This window comes from Acipenser ruthenus, chromosome 12 (assembly GCF_902713425.1).
Source record: "Acipenser ruthenus chromosome 12, fAciRut3.2 maternal haplotype, whole genome shotgun sequence".
Lineage (NCBI taxonomy): Eukaryota > Metazoa > Chordata > Actinopteri > Acipenseriformes > Acipenseridae > Acipenser > Acipenser ruthenus.
In genome coordinates, this window is record NC_081200.1 from 14,207,760 (window position 1) to 14,233,488 (window position 25,729).

The following is a 25,729-nucleotide window of genomic DNA, read 5'->3' on the forward strand; positions in this document are numbered from 1 at the left end:
GTGAAGCATGGTGGTGGCAGCATCATGTTATGGGGATGCTTTTCATCTGCAGGGACTGGGAAACTGGTCAGGATTGAGGGCAAGATGGATGGAGCCAAATACAGGGAAATTCTAGAGGAAAACCTGTTTTAGTCTGCAAGAGACCTGGGACTGAGGCGGAGGTTCACCTTCCAGCAGGACAATGACCCTAAACACACAGCCAAAGCTACACTGGAGTGGTTTAAAAACAAGAACCTGAATGTCTTAGAATGGCCCAGTCAAAGCCCAGACCTCAATCCGATTGAGAATCTGTGGCAAGACTTGAAAATTGCTGTTCACCAACGGTCCCCATCCAACTTGACAGAGCTTGAGCAATTTTGCTAAGAAGAATGGGCAAAAATTGCAGAATCCAGATGTGCAAAGCTGGTAGAGACTTACCCAAAAAGACTCACAGCTGTAATTGCTGCCAAAGGTGCTTCTACCAAGTATTTACTCAGGGGGGTGAATACTTATGCAACCAACAAATGTCTTTTTTTTGTTTAATTAACTTTTGTGTCACAATAAAAATTATTTTGAACCTTCAAAGTGTTAAGTATGTTGTGTAAATCAAATGGTAAAAATCCCAATTAAATCCATTTTAATTCCAGGTTGTAACACTACAAAATGTGGAAAAGTCCAAGGGGGGTGAATATTTATGCAAGGCACTGTATCTGATGGATGGGATGCAAAATTTTGGGCATGTGCGTTTCAGGAATGCATGAACAGAAAAGCTAGCGCAACCTCTGTTAACATTAATTTTCTGAGGTAAAATCTAAACAATTCTGGAAGTCAGTGGAGTTTTCCTTTCTTGTCTGACTTGACCAGCTCGGTGGTAATTATTGCTGTGTTTATCCGAGATCTGTCTGTGTGGACAGTGGTAGAGTAATTGTGTTAGCAATTGTTACATGGTGTAATATATTGAACTAATTCAATTTCAATGCGACTTTTTAATCGTGTGACTTGCGGCACGTCAGGGAGTAAAGTTAAACCATCATGATCTTGAGGTAAAAATAAAAATAAGTCTCAGTAACCCCTCCCCAAAAAAGAGCAGTAACTGACGAAAAAATGATTGGAAGCAGAATGAATATTCTTTTTAGATCATGTTAAAGGAGGAAATAATCCTGAGGCATCAATGTCATGAGTTTGTAGGCTATCAAAGTCATTATGGATGTCATATAGTGACATCATCTATAATTAATAAAGCATAAAAAGGTCCATATTTCTGCTAAATATGATATTCCCCAAATCCCATACCGGTGGGGAAATAATAGCGTATATCAGCTTATTAATGGAATCTCAAGTAGGTATTATCCACATTCTCATGTTACAGGTCCTCGCTTACAAAAACTAGGGTGGCTTGCTTGAGTCTAAAAATATCTAATGAGATCCAGGCAGGACATATTTCCTGGCTGTGTGGTTTTCTTATTTTGTGAAATCTGAAAAATATATTCATAGGGGCCAATCTTTGTTTTAAGGTGTTTTAATAAACAGTTCCCTTTCAAGTCGAAGATGACCACCAACAATACTTTTGGGATATGCCTGCCACAGGTCAGATAATCACTGAACATTTTATATCCCCTCTGGGGAGTGACGTCCTCGGTCTTGCCTTCTGAGGGAACAAATAGTCACTCCACTCACTTCCTCTTTTGCTTCTCACTACGGTAAGGTAAGGTACTAACCAAACCAGTTGCTGTGATTGAGACCTGTATGAAAGAGCTCTCACTCGAGATTTCTGGAATTCCCCTGCTTTATTTCTGAAAAATATTGCTGGAAGTCGGCTTGCCACTTCCCCAGAATCAGAAACAGCTTCTGAGCTGTGCTTCGTTGTCTTTTTGTCTTTTCGCCAGTCTGCATTGCTTGTACTGCAGACTGCTTTCTAACCACAGCTTCTGCTGTTACATGTTATTTTCTTCTGCTACTTGCAGCAAAAAAAAAAGACGTGCGTGATTTCCTCCACTGGGACTTGGCTTTGCTGCATCCCACCGGTTGTCTCGGCTCACTTGCTTGGTGCGCTGGCTTAAAAAAAGAAAAAAAAACTCTTCAGTGTACCCGCCTGATGTGGTTAAGGCCAGACTATCGCCCACGTTGTACCCTGGTGCAGCACCGTGCACTTAAAGACTGCTCTCTTATTGCCTACTGCAGCCATCGAACCTGTGTATCCACCCCTACGTATGCCACACGCTACCCTGGGTTGTGTGACTACGCTGTTCAGGCTAGGCATCTGTACCCAGTACCTTTGGTATTTGCACCCTCGGTGTGCAGCGTCCTTTGTACCTCGGAACCTCTGTATCTCTGTGCTTTGGTGCCCTGGTGCTTAGATCCTCTGTGCCTCAGTACTTTGGCGCCTAGGCACTCTGATATCCAGGCATTTAGGTACCCTTGGTGCTTCGGCACCTACGGGACCCCGGACCCTCGGTGCTTCGGCGCCCCTGGTGCCCCAGAGTTGCGTGCTTTCTGTGCTTTGCCATTTGGGGCCTCGGAACCTCAGAGCACATGGTGCCCTCGGTGCTGCGGCGCCCTCGGTGCTGCGGCGCAGTGCTCCATAGTCAGGCGCCCTCTCGGTAGGCATCCTCGATGCTCTCTTCCCGCACTTCGGTGCGGGATAGAGTGAGACGCTGACGTCCACCCGTGGCACGCATGGTGACTCGGACAGTCCCGATCCCTTCAGGTCTCCGCGGCAACTAGCAGCCGAACCTACCCGCAAGGACGGGAGCACCGGTCAGTGAGCTACAGGCTTTGTCGGTGCACAGCTCCTGTATGCGCATCTGGAATGATGAAAACGGTATCGTTACGTATGAACCCTGCATTCCTCCCTAAAGTGGTTACGGCTTTCCACTTAAATCAGTCAATGGAGCTAGAGGCTTTCCATCCCCCTCCATTTCTTCAGAGGAGGATCAAAGACTAAACTCCCTCTGTCCGGTTCGGGCATTGAGATGTTATGTTGACAAGACGAGAGTTCTCTGTCAGTCTGACCAGCTCTTCCTGGTATGGTGCAAGGACCCTGGGTCAAGCCCTCTCAAAGCAGTGGCTGTATCACTAGATTGTGGACACAGTTTCGACTGCATATACTCATGTCGGCCAACCCCCACCTGGGTGAGTGGCTGCATACTCTACCAGTGGTTTGGCTACATCATTAGAGTAGACTCACTATCTGACATCTGTACTGCGGCTAGCTGGGCTACCCCGCTTAGTTTCACCAGGTTCTACTGACTTAATGTGGTAAATCCCTATGCCTTCATTAGGCACAAGGGTCCTTGAGGTTGCACGCTCTCACCGCTAACCATGGTTTTGCAGTCTCAAGACGTCCCTCGTCTGCTGGTTCCCTGAAAGAGAAGATGACCACCAACCTGCAAGGTCGCATCGGTCGCCTTCACGGGTTCAATGCAAAAGAGGAAGTGAGCTCCGTGGAGTCACTCCCCGGAGGGGCCTATCGGCAGTTCTGATATAAAATGTTTAGTGAATACCTGACCTGTGGCAGGCATATCCCAAAAGTATTGTTGGTGGTCGTCTTGTCTTTCAGGGAACCAGGGTTACATCCATAACCTAATATTTTATATTTAGTTAATGTGGAACAGTGATTTTTTTGATAATGTGTAGTAGATCCTTTTTTAATTTGATATGGTGACATAGTGACTAATGCACTGGTCTTTCACCTCTGAGTGATGGGTTTATAATCTGGTTTAGGTTACATTTGCTGTAAGCTTGATGGCCTTGGGTCAGTCCCTTAAGTACTGTATCACAAATCACATGCGACAAGCTTGAAGAACTAATCACAAAACACACACAGTTCAACTCCATAAGCACACTGTGTGAAACAAAATTCTGTTTTGGCAGATGCCTGGTGACTGTTACTTATGCAGTATTTTGAAGCCTGTACCGCAAAAACAATTTTAACCGTGTTTGGATTATTTTACAAATAACAAGCTCAATTAATAAATGAAGAAAAAGAGTGATCAGAGTGGAAGTGTTTTTATTTTGGGGGTATACATTATTTCACATACTGTACAGGCTACAATTTCCTTAAATAAGCCCAAGGAATGCATGAACACGTTAATATAATATATACCTCTTACCCCAACAGAGGGCCAGTACATTAGCTTCACAGTCTGTGAGAAAATCCACCATTGTGTCTGCCTGCCTTTTTCTGCTAGAGTTATAAATAGACCTGCAGTCAGCTTGGATCCAGATACATTTAAAGTGCTTATGTTTAGAAATACTCTGAAGTTGCATTACAGTTCAGCTGAACTAAGGATGAACAGTACTGTGGCTAATACAAGGGAAGTCAATTCCATCTTTGCAACCAGCATTCAGCTTACCATTCAGACATTTTAAAGGTCATCCCTCTGTAAGGACCACCTCTCTATTTAAACCATTTCACTGAATACCTTAGGTAGTGTTAACAGTTGGATCACACTGTACCATCTTTGTTTAGTTAACAGACAACATGAAGAATACTATACAGTAAGGAAATATGGAAAGATATTGGTTTGCATGGTTCCCAGTAGTGCAGAACAATATGTGCAGATGTTGGTATTCTCTGTAGCTTACAGGTTATTTTTATGTTTTATAACCCATTTAAACTTTGCTTTAGGAATCTGTTTAAAGACAGTATTCATTAAGCATCCAGATTGCTTAAGAAATGGTCTCGGGTGTCTTTTAGATTCATTATCTTAAGATTCTAATTGGATTCCAGCTTTGCATTTGCATTTGATTCATAACTGGCTGCTGAGCTACAAGCTTCCACTGTACAGCTTGGTTCACAGGGAAATATGTTTATTTTGTAGTGTCCTTTAATTACACAAGTGGATTCGGCTGTAATCCTTTTTGGTAGTAAATGCTATAAAAGACTTTCAGTAGCATGTGCTTTACTTGTTATGCTCTCCACCCCCTGACTTTTGAGATCCCTGCCTATTCTCTGGAGTGCAGAGATGGCTGGCACATTCAAAGTCATGCTAAAAGTATATCGTCTAAAGGTGTAAGTCTTTGACAGTCTGGTGTTATGAAATTGTATTACTATTTTGTATAATTACTACTGAATATCAAATTATTGGATCTTTAAAAGTATGAACGTACTGTTGTAAATGACAGTTAACTGAAATGTCCTTTGTTTTAAAACCAACCTTTTTCATAAAGCCATCTAAAGCCATCTTTCAGTCCGTGGGTCGACGTCGCGATTTCACGCTGCTTTTTGAAGAAGCAGAGTCGACCTGGGTGACAGAAGCAAGTACACAATGCATGTATCGATGCCCTGGAAGCAGCTTGTTACAGACGCTTCCATCCAAGCTTCTCTGGGTTGAATCGTCAGCCCAAATGTTGATTACAGCAAATGTTTCTTCATCCCTGCTGCAATCTGGCATATGGTCTGTCTCAATCGACAAAAATATTGATAAACCATAGTGCCTGGACAAATATCTGAATATTCGAATGAATATTATTTATTTATTTATTTATTTATTTATTCATTTTAAAAATGTAGTAGTCGGCAATTATTTTCTCCCAATTTAAAATAGCCAATTATTTTTTAGGCTCAGCTCACCGCTACCACCCCCACGCTTACTCAGCAAAGATTAACACACGCTGTCCTCCGAAGCGTATGCCGTCAGCCAACCGCTTCTTTTCACACTGCAGACCCACCACATAGCCACCTCAGAGCTACAGCGTCAGAGGAAAGCGCAGCTCTGGGCAGCTTAGAGGCAAGCCTTCAGGCACCCGGCCAGACTACAGGGGTCGCTGTTGTACGGTAAGCCGAGGACATCCTGGCCGACCTAAGCCCTCCCCCTCCTATGCGGCGCTCGGCCAATTGTGCGCCGCCCCCAGGGAGCTCCCGCCCACGGTCGGCAGTGGAATAGCCTGGACTCGAACCGGCGACGTCCAGGCTATAGGGCACATCCTGCACACTATGCGGAGCACCTTTACTGGATGCGCCACTCGGGAGCCCTCGAACGAATATTTTTTGACGTGTATTCGGATAAAAAAATGAGATGTTCATATTCACTATAAATGGCAAAAATACCTTGCACTTATTTACCGTCTCACCACAATTTGCACGACAGTTTCAAAAAATGGCAAATGAAAAAGAGCTCTGTGGGATATGTGAGATGACTATATATATAAAAAAAACACAGGATCAACACAGTAGCTCTTGAACCTGATATTTAAAAGTTTTAGACAGCAAAAAGTAAACAAACCAGATTATACACACGCACACATAGTGATCTCTATGGGAAGCCTTCTGGGACAAAAACACGTTGTGCTGCTTTAAAGTCAGAATCTCATGGGATAGAAAAAAAGCAAGCATGTCATTCTGAAATGCCTCGCTTAAACAGTACCCAATCCTGAAAATGTTGTGTAGTGATATTTATATAGATTGTATATATTATATATTTTTTGTTGCGACTTTCCACGTTTGTTTTATTTGAAGTGTTTAAAGTTTAAATTTCAGTTTTTGTTTGCTTGTTCAGCTACAAAAAGGCACAAGTAAACCTTGTGTTATTAGTTTATGAAAACATGTCTATGGCCACTGTTTACTGTGAAGAAACGGCAATGGCAAGGAATGAAAAATAAAATAAAATAAAATGTGGTGTCAACTTTATGTACTATTTATTTCAGGAATAAACAAAACAAAGTTTATTATTATTATTATTATTATTTATTTCTTAGCAGACGCCCTTATCCAGGGCGACTTACAATCGTAAGCAAAAACATTTCAAGCGTTACAATACAAGTAATACAATAAGAGTAAGAAATACAATAACTTTTGTTCAAGTAAAGTACAAGTTTGACAAACCACAATTCAATAATACAGCAGGTAATAGTGATAGTTACATCAGGATATGATTAAATAGTGATAGTTACATCAGGATGTGATTAAATACAAAGTACTACAGGTTAAAAACTTGGCAGATTACAGTATTCTGAAGTACAGGATTAAATGCAGTAAAATAGGGGCAGATAAGAGCAAAATAAAGCACATTTACATGAAGGGTGATAGTGTCCCAGGATACAAACAGAGGAGTTCTACAGGTGCTCTTTGAAGAGGTGAGTCTTAAGGAGGCGCCGGAATGTGGTCAGGGACTGGGCAGTCCTGACATCTGTAGGAAGGTCATTCCACCACTGCGGAGCAAGGGTGGAGAAGGAGCGGGCTTTGGAGGCAGGGGAGCGTAGCGGTGGTAGAGCTAGTCTTCTAGTGCAGGCGGAGCGGAGAGGTCGAGTGGGGGTGTAGGGAGAGATGAGGGTCTGGAGGTAGCTGGGTGCAGACTGGTCAAGGCATCTGTAGGCTAGTACAAGAGTCTTGAACTGGATGCGAGCGGTGATCGGGAGCCAGTGGAGCGAGCGGAGTAGTGGAGTAGCGTGGGCGAAGCGAGGCAGAGAGAACACCAGGCGGGCAGCAGAGTTCTGGATGAGCTGGAGCGGACAGTTTAACTTGAACTGCTATTTGGAATCCTTTTGTTTTATAGTTAATTCACTTAACGTAAGTCCTACACAACTTATTCTTTACTCCAGTGATATTTTTCTATTTTAATGTTACATATTGTAAGGTCTTGCTGTAAAATAAAGGCACACACACAGGGGCTGCACCCATGCCCCCTGCCCCTGCTGCTATGCTCTCTGCCTGCGTTCAGAGCAATAAATGGCTTTTATTACTTTTTGAAAAACGAACGAAAATCCGAACGAATATTTAAATTATGAGCGAATATCCGAACATGAAAATCCTGTGTTCGTCCCAGCACTAATAAACAGAAATGTTTCTTGCGGAAGTGAAAACTTCACGCAGGCATGGCGGTTTGTTATTTTGTTAGCTTATAAACGGCCGTCATGCATTTTGTCTCGCTCGACCCGGGTCAAAGCATGTTGACCCACATCCTGAGATGGGTTGTTGCTGACCAGGTGACCCGGGCAGCCAGAACCCGGGTAGGAGTGCCAGTGTGAAACGGACTTAAGGCATTCTTTGCAAACTACTTAGCACAGGTTTGTGAAGTCATGATGGCAGACTGACTCACAGGTTGTCAAAAAGCTGTCTGCCAGGAGAATTACTGTAAATATCCAAGAGTTAAAACCTGGCTGCCAAAATAAAATGGTTTGAAATGAGTCAACACACCACAGCTCATTATTAACTGTTTTTGTGAGGCTGGCATTTCTGCAGCTTTTAAATAAAAATGTAATATCCACTCAAGTTTCCCCAAGAGTCCCTCGTTGCCTTCTGCTTGAACAGCTGCCTTAGCTGTGTGCATGTACTGTTCTCCACTTTATCTTTCTGAAATAGCCTTTCATAACACACTCGGTCGCTGCACAAATTGAGTTCCCAATTAAAATCCTTGACCAATGTGACCACTGGCTATTTTATTAATTTATTTTTTCCAGAGAGCAGTGGTTTCTTTTTTTTTTTTTTTAGTTAACCAAGGATCTAGAAAAAGTGTATAGCTCTTGGTCTTGCATCATATGAGCTGCTTAATCATTTTGGGGGTGGCAGGTGGTCTGCATTAACTAAATAAAGTCACTATTTTGACACCTAATAAAGCGTAAACATAATACATGCAGTCATCATTTGAGTTGACAAAATATTTCATGATGATAAAATGAAGGAAAGTATATGCAGATGAGATGTCTCTACAGTTTAGTGTCTACTTGTTAATAAAGGCAAAGCAAAAGTGTAACCTGGCAACCGGTTTATTTTTTGTGCTGAATTTCTATTGAAAACACTATCCAAACTTTCATCTGCCTACAGTTTCATAATAAAAAATAAAAAAAAATTCTCACAAAATGTATACAGTATGTAGTTCCAGGAGCTCCTTTCTGTATGCGTCTATCTATTTAAATAACCCCATTGTGAGAAGCTGAACACAGCTGGTCATCAGTGCAGGGAATTTGAAAACAAGTGTTGGTACACATCCAGAGAAATGCAGCTTATTTAAATTTTTTCTTGTTTTCAATGGAATGAAAAATGTTGCATTTTAAAATCAACAGCTGTGTATCGGATGTAATTAAAAATGAATTAGCAAGGGTTCAATGCCTCAAAGAAGGCTGTCAAAGTCAGATGCACAGTTCAGAAACTTAAAGGCAACCAATTTAAACAGGTTATCAAAGGCAATTTAAACAGTGCAATGGTTACATGCTTTTTAATTGTTAAGTTGAAAGGATGTTATATTGTTCTATCACATTTACAGTTCCCTGTTAATTCGAAGACGACCAACAACAATACTTTTGAGATATGCCTGCCACAGGTCAGGTATTTACTGAGCATTTTATGTCAGAGCTGCCGACAGGCCCTGAGGATGTCACTCCCCGGTCCAGCCTACCGAGGGAAAAACGAACCTATCCAGTTGCTGTGATTGAGTCTGTAAAAGAGCTCTCACTTGAGTTTTCTGGAGTTCCCATGCAGTGTATTGCCTGCAGTTCGTTGCTGGAAGTCGGCTTTCTACTTCCCTGGAATCCGAAACTCAGCTTCTGTGAACTGAGCTATAAAAGCTGCACAGCTGTGCTGCATTTAATCTTTTCTTTGAACAGCCTACATTACTTTGTGATTGTAGTCTGCTGTCTAACCTTACAGCACTTGCTGTTTTGTGTTTTTTTCCTCTGCTATTTGCAGCAAAACAGCCCCGGCTCTGCCGCGCCCCGCTGTTGAGTCGATTCCGGCAGATTGTCACAGCACGCCTACTGCTGGTAAAAAAAAAAATAAATAAATAAATAAATAAATAAATAAATAAATAAATAATAATAATAATAATAATAATAATAATAATAATAAACAATTTCACAGCTCACCCACCTGGCATGGTGTTTTTCCCATAGTTAACTACTGTGTGTGTGTACCCGTGTCTTTCTTATTACTGCTTTTCCAAACTACTGTCTGTAGGCTGTGCTCCACTCGGTTGCAAGCTACATGCTGCCCCGGTTGTGTGACTGCGCACGGTCCAGGCTAGACACCCTTGCCCAAAGCTTCAGAGCCTCAGTGCCTTGATGCTTCGGCGTCCGCAGTACTTAGATGCTCTGTGCCTTGGTGCTTCACCTCGGCATGTCAATAACAACGCCCAGAATTCACTCTTGCACATCCTGCGGAGGGATGCTCCCACGACAGGACAAGCACCTCCTCTGTTTGCAGTGCCTGGGCATGCAGCACGCCACCTCCGCCTTGGGGGATGAGACGCTCTGCACAATCTGTGCAGCATCCCAGCCATGGACCTTGAGCAGGAGGCTCGCAGAGTTCACTAGTGTGGCCTCCTCAGCCAGCTCAACTGAGCCCTCTGTTGAGAGCCCTGGTCTCCCCCCTCCTCCATCTGTCCTTGAGTCCTTCGCAGGCTCCAGCCCGTCAATTTCGCACCTTCAAGGAGCACTAAGCGAGCGAGACACCCGAGGATATCTCAAAACTGAAGAGCCAGATAGCTCTGGTTCTGGAATACCTGGTCAGGCAGCAGACTTTTTCCCCTGCTCCGACCCCAGCTCCTGCCCCGGGACCAACCTCGCCCTCACTTTTGGACGCCCCGGACGTCTCGGAGCAAGACGTGGCGATGAGCGAGGAGGAACAGGATGCAATTTCAATCGCGGCTTCATGGGATGGTGGCTCCCCCCTACAGGAGGAGGGAGAGGTCCAAGAGCTGACCCAGGAGACGGCCCCCAGCTCTGAGGTTACCTAAGAGACTGGTGTTACCCCTCCCTCAAGCTCAATTCGGGGGCTTTTGGAGCGAGTCTCCAAGTTGAGACACTGGCATCCGCCCTGTGACACATACAGTAACACGAATGGTTCCGATCCCCACTGCGCTGCGTGGCGATCTGAGGCATCGCCTTCAGGCTTCTGCGGCAGCTAATAACCGGGGCGCTGGAACTGCGAACTGTTCACCTCGCTCTCTAGCATTTCCTTCCAGTGCTCCAGAGGAGATATGTCCCTGCCTGCATGGACAACATGTCTGTCGTAGCATATCTCGACCGCCAGGAAGTGCTTCGGTCCCCGGGGTTGCACTGCATAGCCTTTCGGCTATTGACGTGGGCAAAGACAAATCTGTTATCCCTCTGGGCTGTTCATCTCCCTGGAGTGGTGAATTGGGCAGCGGACCTCCTCTCAAGGCTATTTATTCCCTCGGTAGGCAGGACCGAGGACGTCGCTCCCCGGAGGGGCCTATCGGCAGCTCTGACATAAAATGCTCAGCAAATACCTGACCTGTGGCAGACATATCCCAAAAGTATTGTTGTTGGTCGTCTTCTCTTTCAGGGAACCAGGCTTACATCTGTAACCTAACGTTTTGTATTTAGTTAATGTGGAACAGTGATTTTTTTGATAATGTGTAGTAGACCCTTTTTGAATTTGATATGGTGACATAGTGACATCCGTAACCTAAAGTTATCTGTTGTACCTTATTTGCATCCCTGTTCTACAGAAAGACAGTATATTCTTGATATTTAATGGAACCTGACTGATTTGAATTATGTTATTTTAGAGGGCAGTCTACAAACAGTAGGATGAGATTTCAAACTAAATCTTGTGAAAGTATCAGCTATGATTGGTTGTATTTTGGAAAATATTGTACTGGAACCTTAAAGTTTGGGTACTGCTGAAAAGACAACTGCAATTTCCAAATGTATAAATCAAATACCAGAAAACCCCCGAAAAGAGAGTTTGAACAGTTGGTCGAACTACCCATTCATATATTGAACAGAATGATGTAATTTGATAGCTTTTATGCTGCCCAGAAGGCCTACATATGCTCAAAAAAAGAGATACTGAACTGTATTGTGTTTTGCTTTTTTGATGCTATCTGCAGTGACATTGCTGGACTCAATGTCGGCGCTTGGAGACCTGGGCTGGGTGGCATATCCGTCTGAAGGGGTAAGTAACTCATTTCACAACTTTGATCAAACTAGCACAGGCCAGGAGAGCATCCATGGCCTGTAAACCTGTGGTGTTCTGCAACTTGTAACTGTACAGCATTGGTTGTGTATAATTATAGATTATGTAAATAGAAAGTATTTCATATCTTGCAAGATTAATCAAATACATATAGACTGACAAATACAGTACACAGGGCCCTTTTTGTTTTACATAAACTATTGGTAGCTTTTTCTAAAACAGATTTTCACCTGAAATTTGGCCCACTCCAGCATGGAAAAATACTGATTCATACCAAGGAAATCCATTCAGTAGTCAAATTAATGTGAATAATACATTTGTTTTAATGCAGTAAAAGATTACAGTGCTGAAGTACTTATACAGGTTTAACGCCACCAGGTTTACATGGTCACTGAGATTGTTGCTGGCATTCACAACAAACAGAAGCAAGTAAGCTCCTGGCTATCCCCCCAGCAGAAAATATAAAGGGTCAGAAAAAGAACTCTGGTTTAATTATATTTAACAAACATCGTGGTTTAATTATATTATTCCCTTAGAAATGTTTGCAGATTATGTTTTTACACGTAAAACCAATTCACTTCAGTACCATCCATGGCATTAACCAATTAAATCTGCTAGGCTGCATGAAGGATAAACATTATGAAAGGTATTGGCATGATAATTAATGGCAAAAGTAGAGTTTGCCAGTCTATACACTCAGCATGGGAGTCACCCGTAGTTGCTTAACAGTTTGAAAGTTGCTAAATCCCACACTACATTATGGATCAGGCCATTGGTCTCCTGTCTCCTCTATTCTACTCCTAATCACTCACATTTAACAGACTAATCAAAATGAAGGGTTCTTTATATATCAAGCTCTTACCCATCCTAACTGATACCATCACAGTTTGACTTACTAAAGACAGTTCTGTTAAATACAGAGGTACAGTAGACCAACATACCTAAATAGGTGGAAAAATAGAACGAGAATATGTTGATTGATATGTTGATTGATATTGATAAAGTTTAAGTTGATGGACACAAGTCAGTTTGAAGGATGCCATACATCTAGAAGTGCTGCACTAAAAAGGCGATGGTGATGGTCCGAAAATATCACCCTTATACTGTGCATTGGCAGTACAATGTGGAACATCTCATTCATAGATGTCATTAGGAAAAGGCTGCTGAGTGCTATACTGTAGATAGATTGATGGATGAATAGACAGAAGAGCAAAAACACAAAGATCTTATGACTACATACAAGGGCATACAATGTTGGTGTGAAAAGGACACCTTGTATTGCTTTAGGGCAGCATTTTGCCATTATGGGGTGGTGCTTTGTCCAGTGACACAAGCAGCCCTTCTGAAACAATTCCAGTCTCTGGCTCAGCTAATCCTGTCTAATTTCGCACCATGTCATATTTTTCTTGCTTTGTCCAAAGATGGGGGATTGACTGACCCGGTGATTGTAGCGAGATGTACTTGCTACTGCAGGGGTGCAGAAAAGCTTCTTAAAAAAAGACTGACTTCCTGGAGTTTCAGAGAGCTGTATCATTAGACAATCATCTGCAATTACACTGAAGCAGAACATACTCTAGTGGTAATGGAGACATTGTTTTTCATAGGAGCATTAATATCAGTTGTAGGGCTACTTGTTTTCCATGATCACGGAAATGAACCTGTGTAGCAACGAGTCAGTCAACACATCTTTTTTTTTTTTATCAAAGTTACAGATTTTATTTTGGTTAATGCAATGCCATTAAAACGAAAAAAATAAATCAGTTGTGGAGTACTGTAAATAGGATTACTCTCACATGACATTGCTGTAAACTTTTCATATTTTTTATTGTTATTGTAATGCCAGCAATAAGCTAAACAGATCTTTTTAAAACACCTTTATTTGTAGCCTGAACTACAGTGTCAGTGGAAGACTGTAAATATGATTCTCTCACAACAGTGCTGGACATTTGTTTTCTAAACTGTTGTGATATAATTAAGTTTTCCTGCTTATTTTAATGTCAACAATGAGCCACGTGATGTTTATAAACATTGTGACATGTTTGAAGTGTCTTCATGTGCTTTACTTACTATTACAGCAACAAGAGTCTGATTGAAAATATTGGCTTTAATAAAATAAAAAAGGTAAAATTTAATAATTAACTTATTTTAACTATCAACATTATATGTATGTTCAAATGCCATGTTTAATTATCAATAAATTGATAAAAATAAAGTTGGAAAAAACAGAATTGGTCATTTTTAAAAAACGGAATTTGCTATTCCCCATCATGGAAAATCAGTAGCACTACAGTCGGATTCTCTTGCAGGCGCTTAACAATAAGGGTTATTTAAGGTAATGCAGGCCAGTTTCAGGCTAGGAGGTCATTGTTATGCAACAGTCACTGCAGTTCAATAGAAAATGGCTTTGTAAGAAGTAAATTAAAGTCTACTATAACATCTCAAGAGGTGTTTCAGCACAGGCGATAGTTAATATAATGCTCCTCAGAAGGAATTTACCGAAAAATTACAGGATTTTATTTTTAACTGGATGTCGGTTTTTACTGATTTATACCCGATTTTTGTCAATTATTCAATGTTTTCCAGGTACTATTTTCTAGGAAATGCACAATATTTTGATTAAAATGCCGTTTTATTTTGACTGTGTCCTAGGATACAGCAGACGTTTAGACGTCAGAGGATCAAAAAACATTCAAACATGGTTCTCTGTCACGTCACAAACACACTATCACCTGATTATGTTGGCCAATCAAAGTCTGATTATTGTGGCAATTGTTGGGCTTAGTAACTACTAGCTTGATCAAAAACTAAATTGAAATACTTACACGAAAATAGAATATGTTTAGTGGATGAGGAATGGGGAGAAAATGTAGATCAGTTTATGAATATTCAAAAGAATACTAATGTTTCGAAGTATAGCAGAAGTGGGTCAGATGAGGCAGAGGATGCATAGCGTTGCAAATACTGCTGCACTGAGGTACATGTTCGCACTGACAATGAGAGAACATACTGAAAAATAAGCGACACATTAAACTAAAACAATAAAGTGAACTGAGAGACAAGCAATCAATTTAAGCAGCTTTTAAATGTGCTTTAATAAAATGAAAGCGCAGAACAGCTGTGTTAATGAGTTTGTCAGAGCGCTGTGCTTTGCTGGATAGCCACAGTTTATTGCAGAGAGGTATGTATTGGTGAATTTGTGCGACAGTACTGTCTGTCCATGCGCTAAAAAACTGTCTAACGCCGACAATCTTAATCATAAATATTTGACAGAAAATGGTGATGATTTAGTTGGTAAACTTATGGAATGCATTGATGGAAACTGATTTTTGATGCATCTCCCGATGGCTTGCACCGTCCAGTTCTGTCAATTTTCTTTTTTTTATGATTTCAAGGTGAATAAACCTGGCTTGTTTTGTGCTGATGTCATGTTCATACCTTCTGTAGATCCTATTTCTGTCAGTACATCGATTGGCCAAACGTTTGCAAAGTACCAGCTAACTTGGGACATGGCTTTGACTTGCACAGATTCTGCTTCAACATACATGCCAGGGACATTAAACTTAATCAGAAACCAGAACTGCTACGCATCATATTCCACGTGTAAAGTGTGTATACCGAATATGTGGAACACTATCTATAATATACATGCTACTAGCCTGCTCATGATAGCAGTATGCTTTGTATCTGCTTGTATCTGGGACTCGTGAGTGTACTAATCTAAGAAAATTATTTTAAAGTCATGTTTCATGACAAACAGACGCCATAACAAAAGCATTGTACACCTACATAGTCTAATCTCAGACTGCATTTATTAATAGAGGTTGTATCTATAATTAACAGCTTATAACCAAAAGTAAACCAAAAAAATGTATAGGAGTGTCACCTGAAGAAGATTGTGAAAATTCAAGGCAGTTGAATTGTGTTCTCGATGGATATGAACAGTGGTAGAGTCACCATTTTGAATGCGGAACTTACCAGACATTTTTAATTATCTGACAAAATGGATGCTCTTCCCTCTTGTCTAAAGTTACCAACTCTAGACAACTCAGACTCCTTGAATGCACCACAAATATCAATGTATTGAATCCAACAAAAAGACCTGTTTCGATCTCTACATACAGTAAATCCACATGCTAAACAAAGTGATAGACAATACCTCTAGAGTTCTGCATTTCACATTGGGAGATTGGAATTGTTAACTTTTGACATCCGATTTGGAGACAACTAAATTTATGAAGGATTAAAAGACACACATTCCCCTCTGCTCTTAAACCACCTCCAGTGAATGTTTGTCTTGGCCAGTGATTCGTCTGCCACTTGACCTGGAGGTCAAGTTATACAGAATGGCCCAGTACCAGATGTGGAAAATCTCATTCACACAGTCAGGGGGGCTTTTCCTAAGTAAGGCATTTCCAATATTTCAAACCATTAATGGATGGTTGCTGAGTAAAATGAAGTTAAACCAATTAAAGGTTTAACTAAACCCTTTGTCTGACATCTTTTCTGGTTCAAAGCAACCACATGCCTTAACTGTTTAGTGAGGGGAAGGTTGAAATTGATTTCCAGGTGAACTACTGATTAAAGGTCAAACTCACTGCCCCCACTTAAAATAAATGACCAATTTACTAATTTTTTCTAGTGTAATGTTTGCATAATGTTTCCCCCTAAAATAATCCTTGTAATAAACTTTGATTTTAACCACCGGTAATAATTTTATCCCATGAGAAACTATTGAAAAGAAAAAATACATATATATTGAAACTCATGAAAACTCAAGCCTTTTTAATGTGCAGCAGCCCAAGTTTCATATAATATGGAATGCTAATGTATTGTCTGGTACCAGCAGCTAATAAAATCTTGAAATTTCTTTTAAAACCTTCGAGGTGGTATTAGAAAACTTTCCACTCTCTAAATTAAATTCTTATCGAGAAAGCCCCACCCTTTTTTTTTTTGTTACACTGTTTTGAATTAAACTTCCTAAAATGATTATGTTTTGTATTAATACACCAGGCTTTTATCAGCATCTAGTTTGTTTGTGCCCTCCCCCGATTGTTTCCTGATCTCTCCTGGTAACAGAGAGTGTGTGCAAATTTTTTTTTTAAAAAATCCCACTTTGCAAGAAGTGTCTCTTTCTGTCACAGCTGATGTGAGGCAGTGATATGCGTAACAAGAGAATCATATCGAACGGAGCATCGCCTGTTTTATACAGAATATTCTTCACATCCAAAACATTTATGGACTTGTCAAAGAAAGTGTCCTATAACATGCCAGCAAGCCAGCACAACAAAATGAAAGAGAGCAATGTCTATGATCTGTCTAATGACTATTGCAATTTGTATAAAATAATAATTATTATTATTATAAACAATAATAATAATAATTAGATATCATTATAAACAATGATATATATAGTATCGTACTGTAGCGATTAAAACCAAGATTAACTAAGATTTTTTTTTAATCACGAGATTAATCGCAATACATTTTTTTAATCGCTTGACAGCCCTATGTTCAACAATTGACACTCCAGTTTAACAATTCAGACTGTTTTTGCAGTTCTCAATTACAGACAAGCACAGAAGTGAAAACAGATGGGGTGAAATCATATCTGACTAAGTGAGGTTACACTCCTTTACCCCCCTACACACACACATGCACAATTAAGCAATCACTACCAACTGCTGAAACCCCCTTTTTCTGTTACCTGTCAGTCACTTGTCAGTCAGAGCTACTGAGGTAAAAGAACAATTATTTTTCAGTTATGAAAGGGAGGGTGGGGAAGTGCGTGAGATTAAAATCTGTCAAATAAAATACGATAAAAAAAAAAATTTGGTGTGCATAATAACACTCCCCTCCCATAAAACTAATTTTTTATTTATTTTTTGGACAATTTCTTCCTGTGAAGCTGTGAAGAGGAGTCACTAACATTTAGAAGGTTTTCTTTTTATTTCTTTTTTTTTTTTTGCTTAGAGCCTTCTGTTATAAAGACTTGTGCCAATATCGCATACATATAAAACATGGTTCCTAACCCCAAGTGGAGCCTAAAAGTGTACTGTTCCATACAATTTAAAAATTAGCATGTTTTATGAGACTGTGAACTCATGAGAGACTATGGTGAACATGTATAATACCTGTAAAATACCATGTGGTAAAAATCTGCCATACTTAGGAATAATGAAGTAATCACAGTTCAGTATGACATTGAATATAGTTGTAGTTCACTGCTTCTTTAATGCCAGAAGAATTCACTTTGTGCTGTAACATAGTGATATCTCAACTAAAAACCGGTCTGTTTGCAGTGGGAGGAGATCAGCGTGATGGACGAGAGGAACACGCCCATGCGCACCTATCAGGTGTGCAACGTGATGGAAGCCAACCAGAACAACTGGCTTCGCACCAGCTGGATCCCCCGAGATGGCGCCCAGCGCGTCTACATCGAGATCAAGTTCACCCTGCGCGACTGCAACAGCTTGCCAGGAGTGCCGGGCACCTGCAAAGAGACCTTCAACATGTACTACTATGAGTCTAACAACAACAACCTGTGGTTCATCAAGGAGAGCCAGTATGTCAAAATAGATACCATCGCGGCGGACGAGAGTTTCACCCAAGTGGACGTAGGGGACAGAGTGATGAAACTCAACACTGAAGTGCGGGATATCAGCCTTTTGAGCAAGAAAGGTTTTTACCTGGCCTTTCAGGATGTGGGGGCCTGCATTGCCTTGGTTTCAGTCAGGGTCTTCTACAAGAAATGCCCCCTCACAGTGCGCAACTTGGCGCAGTTTCCCGACACCGTCACTGGAGGTGACTCTGCCCTGGTGGAGGTTCGTGGTTCATGCGTCAACAGCTCAGAGGAGTTTGACACGCCGAAAATGTACTGCAGCGCCGACGGTGGCTGGCTGGTTCCCATCGGTCGCTGTGCCTGCAAGTCCGGGTTCGAAGAGCGCAAAGACATCTGTCAGCGTGAGTAAACCTTTTTAATGCTTGGATCTGTCATTATGGATGGTTGTATAGTCTTGGACATTTGCTGAGTTTGAATTCCCTCCACCTAATAATTTACAGAAAGTACTTTACAGAATTATTACATATATGTTCATAATGTGTTTAGATGTACTTTTACATACTGGTGTTTTGTGCTGTGTGTCTGTGATTATAGTACCTGTATTGAAGGGTTTGGTGTGATAGCCTGCAGTGTGGAAGTGGCCAGGTTAGAATAGTGATGTGGTTGAAGTCTTTTTTTGCGTAGACAATAAGCTAATGCATTCAAGACCCAGTGGGTGAAATGTGCAGTCTTGGAGTCTTAATTTTACTGTCTGCTTTGGGCAACTAGACAGGTTGAGTTGTGACAAAGAGATGATGATGAATACTGTATTTCTAATACTTTTATCTGTGTTTTAGATATTGTTAAATACTTAGATCAACATGAGTTAAAAAAGACATTTGCTGTACTGTATCATGGCTAGTTGATGTTAAATAAATTGTTCTTCCTTTATAGTGGCATGTACAATTCCTATTAGTAAATCTACAGACTCAGGTGTGACTTGTTCATGCTGTAATTGATGTAATCAGTTGAGAGCAGATTTAGCAGGTGCCTGATTGTTCAAACACGCGGTACCTGGTCTTTTCAATACGATACCTAAACCAGAGATGTTCCGAAACCCAGAATCTATCTAATAGATAAGAGTTCAAATTGTGAATTCAACATGAGATTATGATTAGAAGAGTGTACCAGTAAAGAGATGGCTGGAAAAATCCAATGATCACATCTATTACTTTTCAAATTTCTGCAAAATGTATAATACATTATCATTAATTAGGATTATAATGGATCAAATCAATGATGTGAATTTTAAACATTGTGGATGTGTGTGTCATACAGAATCATACGAATAAGATGGAGTGAAAACCCTGAGATAGCAATTTAGACAGCAGCTAATAACAGATATAGGCTAAAGAGCATTGAAAGCAAGAGAGAACAAGTGGTTCTAGAGAGATGATTTGAAGCGAGTGACTGTGGGAGCTACACTCACTGAAACTGGGAGAGAGTTCCAGAGAGTCAGGGCCATGAAGCTAAAAGAGCGCTCTCTGAGTGTGGTGCACTTTTGCTTGGGTATGACAAGCAAGCCAGAGTCAGAGGACCTCAGCTTACATGCAGGGACATAGCGGGTCAGCAGGTTGGAGAGATACTCTGGACCTGTGTGTTGAAGGGCCTTGTAGGCAATCAGGAGAATTTTGAAAGTAATCCTGAACTTTACAGATAGCCAGTGCAGCTGGGCAAGACAGGGGGTAATGTGATCATGTTTCCTGCTGTGGTTTTTACAGAGAAATACAATATGTGACTTTGAGGGATAACACCATTTCCAAGATGCTAAAGCTGACATGACATAACTCCAGGAGAGGAATGTCAATATGACAAGATATCTTTGCCCATATATTTAAACTCAAATGAAAGCCCCAGAGAGCAATTATTATATGAGATGCAGTGTAAAAGGAGCACTGTGGGTCATACAAGCCCAATGAAAAAGAAGACATGTGTGTCACTTTCATTACACTCATCTAAGCAGGGAACAAAGGGAAGGCATCAACATTATTCAAAATATACACTTCTGAAGGATACAATGAAACAGAGGATAATGGTATAAAGCAGATTACCTGTCAGTGCTGGGGCAAGGGTTAGGGATTCCAAATTAACATAGTGCACCTATAACAAGAGACCACAACACTTTATGTGTATGTGCTGCGGTGGAGTGCAGTAGGGTACTAAGGATGAAATGATTCTTTACTAATAGAGGTACAGTATGCATTGTTTGTATTGTGATTTGTAGATGATATGTATACATATTCTTCTGTTACTTATTTTTTCTTTTACCATGAATGATCATTTGATCTTATTATACATCATACAAGTAGACCATCAAGACCTTAACATGTATCATGATATGCACTGTATTGTGACATACGTATCATGATACATATTGTGACATCAGTGTATCGTTACAAGCCTATAGATTACAGTGGTAAGAAATTATTTTATTTAAAAGTACATTGCAGTTCAGAAGAGAGATTTTGTGCTTGGCTTTATTTAATTGACATTTCCAGAAAACTCAGCCTCGTTACTGTAGTTTATTTGGGTATCTGATCCCCTAAATAAATGGAATATCTGATGCTATTCCTATGTATACTAAAACCAACCACCTCAAGGTTTTTATTACAGTACATCTTATAGCCCCAAGACTTACGAAGATATGCAGATGACTTTCTCTTTATCCTGAAGAAAGTTAAATAGTATCCCTTCATTTCCTGATACCTATTATCTGATTATGTGTTTTTTTTTAATCTTTACAATTGTAAAAGCTCCCTCATTTCATTTTTGATGTGGTTTATTGTTGGTGCTTTGAATGTAAGTGCAACAGATCTGCAAGCCACAGTCATCAGTGACTAGGGTTAAAGACTAATCTAAATCAATGGCACTGATGGAGGAGGCCATTGCTCATCCCTGCAGGGTGTTTAGTGAGGACTAAAAGCTTTAGTGGCCTGCTAAATGTTGGTAGTCATATGAATAGATGAAGATGGGACTAACCAGTACTTGTGGAATCCCAGAGATGTTGGCAGGCTAATAGAATGGTTCAGTGTGTGTAGCATAGCTATGAGGAAAGCCATTGTGTGTATAATCTCATCATGTTTACGGTGTGATGTATGCCAAAAGGTTCATTGTACTGTTAATATGTAGTCATCTTTATACTTTGTTCGCCCTGTGTAAAAGTTTTAAGTACACATGGTCTTCAAATGGCTCAGTTCCCTGCTGTTTAAGAAAAAAAAAAGACATTCTTCAAAACCTGCCCAGTGCAGACTTTGCTACACATTTTTCTACTTATTGTGCAACTCCCACTGCATAGCAGAGGTTGGGTCAGTATTTATGCACTGGGTTGAAACATGTATGTTTAGCCAAGTGCTTTAGTATAGGAGGAATTGCAGATGAAAAGGAAATGAAAAGAAAAGTGCACCCTGGCATCCTCTGCTGTTCCATATTCTTTGGCCCTTTGTTGCCTCTTGTCAAATAATTACAAAAAGCATTAAGCATAATACATGAGGCTGTTAATTATGAGTCCATTAAAAACACCTCAAATGCTTTTCTTGCATGCTAGTCTCCCACGAGTCTTTTAAGGCTCAAAGAAACCACTGCAAAGAAAAGGTCTTGACATTCAGAATAAAGTAGACGCCATGTGCATTTTCAATTGAGAAACCTCACACGGCATGATAGATTTAAATTTCAATGACCTTTTCAGCAAGTTATTTTTTAGAGTGATCAACAAACGCTGCATCTTGATTATAGGCTTCTTTTAAATTGTATTTTTTTTTTGTTTCAACATCATAATGAATATATTCTAGCCATGTATGAGGTACTGTTCAGGGGCACTGTTCTATCCTGTCAGTGACTTCTATTCTTCCATTTCAGTAAAGTCCGAGGTTTTGAGCTTATGAGCTTTTTAGTCAGAGAGATTAATTCAATTTTGAAAGTTTTTGAAAGGTTGGATAAAAAGAAAAAAAAGTTTAATAAAAAGAAAAAAAATGGTTTTGCTTGTATTTCAAAAAAAGTCAATTATTTTACCACAAGTCCTTCAAATGCTCATCTATAAGACCACCAAAGGTCAGTTTGTTAACTCTTGTCCCATAAGGGGTTTCAGCCCTTCAAAGATGGGACCATTTTCGATACTTTCATCCTGAAGTCTTTTTGTGGGGTCATTAAATCAGACAGTAAAGTAGGTAGACAGGAGCAGAGCTGCATACAGAAAGTCAGTTAAATTATGAGCAGAAGAATTCATAAGGCTACTGACATTCTAAATATAATTTTTAGAGCCTCAAAATCACTCCAAAATTAGATGACCTGGTACATACCTGAGCTGTATCTATATGTAAATCTTGGTTGAGTTGACACAGAATGACCCTGCAGTGTGTTTTGTAGCCTATATATTATTATTATTATTATTATTATTATTATTATTTATTTATTTATTTCTTAGCAGACGCCCTTATCCAGGGCTACTTACAGTCGTAAACAAAAATACATTTCAACAATCACAGTACAAGTATTATTACAATTAAGAGTGCAGTATAAGTGCAGTACTTGTTTGCATGTGTCCTCCAGGCCAACCAGACTGATGACCCAGTTGTGCTTTGCTGGTGATATGGTTTTCATTTTGATAATAGTATGTAACAGTTCAGCCAGCCTCTGCAATGTTTATTGGGTGCTTAAATCAGATAACCCAATTTAGTTAAAAGCTAGATAACAATGAAGTCCTGCTGCTATAAGGCGATACATGAAATTAAATCGTAAAAAATGAGATCAAGACCAACAACACTTAAATCTGATGAGACGCTACAGACCATCAGATCAAATCAAATCAGACTATGGGAGCCTGTGACAAGAATGGCTGAGTGGGTGACGTCAGACCAGAAGACAGGAACACAAACGACAGAGATGTGGAGTTTGGTTTAAGCTGAGCGCGTGATTGCGATCAGCATTTAATAAACAGAAAATAAAAGGTTTTAAACACAACCAAAAACACAGGACACGGCACTTGCGCCAAAATAAACAGGTAAACAAAACGGACTAGACAGTGCACAGACAGACAAACGAAACACGGTGAGTGAGACAGTTATTTACGTTCTTACGTTCTTACTTTCTTACTATTTACTTTCTCCTTCTCCACACTCGTTCTCCACTCACCGAACACCAACCACGACTGAGTGAAAATGTGCATCTATATATACTGTTGTGCTGGGATTCAATTACTAATTAATCATTCACTTGAATCCCAGCACGTGAATTAATTCTGTGCAACCCCGTGCTCACATATTACATTTAACCAGCACGTGAAGTGATTTGTGCTCTCCTCGTGCCTAAATACAAATCTACACTTTAAATATACGTGAAACACAGACCCGTTTATATCCCGTGTACCAATCTATACACCAACATTAACACACACACGCACGCAACATACAACACAGATCACACAAATGCACACAGGGGCGGGGCACTTTGCCACATATATCCCCCCTTGTGCGCAGCACACATGGCCTCAACGGCCACCTCCCCCCTTAAAAACCCAGCAGTCCAGAACAAAGTCTCGGGCTGGGAAGGGAGGCTTCAGTGGGCCCTTGGCTGGCAATGCTGTCAGCACCCCTGCCGGTAGTGGCACGGCTGACAGCCTGTTGGTCCCATCCTGCAGCGAAAAAACTGCGGGGGCAGGTGGTCCCCCGACCTCCCCCTTCTTCGTAGCCGGCAGCTCCCTCCTGTGGGGCTCCGGCCACAAGAACTCCTGCAGCGAAACTGCTGCTGGGGAAAGTGGTCTCCAGACCTCCTCCCCCTTCTTCGTGGCCGGCAGCTCCCCTTTCTGGGGCTCCGGCCACCGTACTCCCTGCGGAGGTACGGGCAGCAGAGGCAGCTCCTGCTCCTCTGCTCCGGGCGGTGGCGGAGGCAGAGGCAGCTCCTGCTCCTGGAGGTGGTGGAGGCAGAGGCAGCTCCTGCTCCTCTGCTCCTGGAGGTGGTGGAGGCAGAGGCAGCTCCTGCTCCTCTGCTCCTGGAGGTGGTGGAGGCAGAGGCAGCTCCTGCTCCTCTGCTCCTGGAGGTGGGGGAGGCAGAGGCAGCTCCTGCTCCTCTGCTCCTGCGGTGGTGGTGGCGGAGGCAGAGGCAGCTCCTGCTCCTCTGCTCCTGGAGGTGGTGGAGGCAGAGGCAGCTCCTGCTCCTCTGCTCCTGGAGGTGGTGGAGGTAGAGGCAGCTCCAGCTCCTCTGCTCCTGGCGGTGCTGGCTCCCTCTGCTGTGGCGGCTGGGCATGTGCACGCCGTGCTGCCTTCAGCAGCATAGCGAGAGGCTGCTGGGGGACACCAGCATCCTGCCCTTCTCCCCCCCAAAAATTTTCAGGGGGTTGAGCCTGTAACTCCTCCCCTTCTGGCTCTTGGGGCTGAACCAGCAGGCATTTTCCCTCTGCTGGTGGCTTGGGTCCCAGGGCTGTGGAAGCCCCGACTTGCCTCCCTTTGGGCTGTGGACGCACCGACTCCTCCCTTTTGGGCTGTGGACGCCCCGACTCCTCCCTGTTGGGCTGTGGACGCCCCGACTCCTCCCTGTTGGGCTGTGGACGCCCCGACTCCTCCCTGTTGGGCTGTGGACGCCCCGACTCCTCCCTGTTGGGCTGTGGACGCCCCGACTCCTCCCTGTTGGGCTGTGGACGCCCCGACTCCTCCCTGTTGGGCTGTGGACGTTCGGGCTCCCCCCACTCAGGCGTAGGACGTTCGGGCTCCTCCCACTCAGGCGTAGGACGTTCGGGCTCCTCCCACTCAGGCGTAGGACGTTCGGGCTCCTCCCACTTAGGCGTAGGACGTTCGGGCTCCTCCCACTCAGGCGTAGGACGTTCGGGCTCCTCCCACTCAGGCGTAGGACATTCGGGCTCCTTCCGCTTGGGCTCCTCCCATTTGGGCTGTGGATGCTCAGGCTCCTCCCATTTGGGCTGTGGAGGCAAAACCAGCAGGCATTCACCCTCTGCTGGTGGAGATGGGGACAGCAGGTACTCACCCTCTGCTGGTGGAGATGGGGACAGCAGGCATTCACCCTCTGCTGGTGGGCCTGCTACCTGGGCTGCTGTTCCTTTTATCGTTGCCTCCAGGTAGCTGAGGACAAACTCCACACCTTCCTCCAAGGTGTTTGGGGTGTGTTCCTGCTGATAGGCCTCCCATCTCTCACTGTCCATCATCCACAGGGCCCGGACGACCATGGGCAGAGACTGGGCCTCCAGCCCAGCATTCTCCAGGAACCAGCCCCGCAGTTTGATGGCGTCTTCTGCCATTATATATTTATTTTTTTATTATTTTTTTTTT

The 25,729-nt window shown here is 42.0% G+C and overlaps 1 protein-coding gene across 1 annotated transcript in view; it reads left to right on the top strand.

The window, feature by feature from the left end:
- Nucleotides 1-25,729, top strand: part of LOC117417233 (ephrin type-A receptor 3-like) — a 158,617-nt gene that overhangs the window by 11,290 nt on the left and 121,598 nt on the right. Inside the window, exons 2-3 of the mRNA XM_034029216.3 lie at nucleotides 11,772-11,836; nucleotides 18,157-18,817. Coding sequence (XP_033885107.1) covers nucleotides 11,772-11,836; nucleotides 18,157-18,817 — 726 coding nt within the window. The remainder of the gene's footprint in view (nucleotides 1-11,771; nucleotides 11,837-18,156; nucleotides 18,818-25,729) is intronic.